The sequence below is a fragment of the Cyprinodon variegatus genome, unplaced genomic scaffold (assembly GCF_000732505.1).
Source record: "Cyprinodon variegatus isolate N-32 unplaced genomic scaffold, C_variegatus-1.0 Scaffold422, whole genome shotgun sequence".
In the NCBI taxonomy this organism is placed as follows: Eukaryota; Metazoa; Chordata; class Actinopteri; order Cyprinodontiformes; family Cyprinodontidae; genus Cyprinodon; species Cyprinodon variegatus.
Window position 1 is genome coordinate 709,299 of NW_015150875.1, and position 1,552 is coordinate 710,850.

A 1,552-nucleotide genomic window follows, 5' to 3' on the forward strand; every position below is an offset into this window, starting at 1 on the left:
CTAGCTTCTGACTTGTGAGTGGCAGACCTTGGTTTGAGATTCCAGCTCTTCCTTGAGAGCAGCAGGAGGAGTCCAGATTGAGATCTTCAGGTTTGGCTCCCTTAGGTAGGCAGGCAGGTTTACAGGCAAAGCTCCTCCAGAGCTTCAGGTTTAGACGGGTTTCCTGTGAGCAAGAAGACAAAGGCAGATTAGAATCAGGTTTCTCTCTAGAGGCAACTAAGATTCAATCAGGATAACAGAGGCTCAGGTTCGCTAACCAAACTTGGTCAACACTGCGGCGTTGAAGGAAGGTCTGGCTGCTCCTTATGTAGGAAGGTCTCCTGATGGGCTGATGAGCGTCAGGTGTGCTGGAGGGCTCCAGCCCAGGAGACCCACAGCGCACTCTGCTAAAGAAAGGTGGTGAATCTCCAGATCCCAACAGATTTTGTATGGACCGATGAACCTGGGAGAGAGTTTGTGGGACATGGACTTGAGAGGAATGTCACGTGTGGAGAGCGAAACCTGTTGTCCGGGTGTATAGGTGGGAGCAGGACGTCGTTTGCGGTCAGCGTTTTTTGTTTTGAGCAGATGTCCGGTTCAGAGTGGCAATGGTGTCCTTCCAGATTTTATGACAACGGCGGATGTGGTGCTGAACTGATGGAACGGAAATTTCCTTTTCGTCAGCAGGGAACAGGGGTGGCTGATAACCTAGAGAGATTTCAAAAGGGGACAGACCGGTTGCAGAAGATGTGTGAGAATTATGTGTGTATTCTACCCAGTGTAGATATTGGCTCCAGTAGATCGGGTTGGTTGAAGTGAAGCATCGGAGGGTTGATTCCAGTTTCTGATTTAGACGTTCTGTTTGACCGTTGGATTGTGGATGATAACCTGATGTCAGAGAGATATTTGTGTCAAGAGCAGAACAGAAGTGTTTCCAGACCTGTACGGTGAATTGAGGCCCTCTGTCTGACAAAATCTCCTGGGGAATTCCATGGAGCTTGAAAACATGTTTAAACCAGAAGCTGCGCTGTTTGGAAGGCAGTCGGAAGTTTCCTGAGGGGAACAAGATGACAGGCTTTTGAGAATCGATCTATTATGGTGAGGATGGTGGTCATACCTCTGGATGCGGGCAAACCGGTCACAAAATCCACGGCGATGTGGGACCAGGGGCGAGATGGAACAGGTAGCGGATGAAGAAGACCAGAGGGAGGTTGGTGTGAAGGTTTATTTCGAGCACAGATGGAACAGGCTAGGAAATACTCTTTCATATCCTTGTGAAGGGATGGCCACCAGAAACAGCGAGAGATCAGGGCAATGGTTCTGCTTACACCGGTGTGAGCAGAAAACTTGGCTGAATTCATCAAGTGGATGAGACGGGACCTGACAGAAGAGGGAACATAGGTTTTGTTGGGTGGACCATTACCTGGGTCGGGTTCAGAAGCTTGGGCCAGTTTTATTAAATCAGAATCAGCTCCTCCAAATCCGAGGCCATGGTTCTCGACCGGAAAAAGGTGGCATGTCCCCTTCGGGTTGGAGGGGAGTCCTTGCCTCAAGTGGAGGAGTTCAAGTATCT

General features: G+C 49.6%; 1 protein-coding gene across 1 annotated transcript in view; it reads right to left on the reverse strand.

The window, feature by feature from the left end:
• Positions 1–119: 119 nt before the first annotated feature.
• Positions 120–1,552, reverse strand: part of LOC107093377 (up-regulator of cell proliferation-like) — a 15,176-nt gene continuing 13,743 nt past the window's right edge. Inside the window, exon 6 of the mRNA XM_015388400.1 lies at positions 120–163. Coding sequence (XP_015243886.1) covers positions 120–163 — 44 coding nt within the window. The remainder of the gene's footprint in view (positions 164–1,552) is intronic.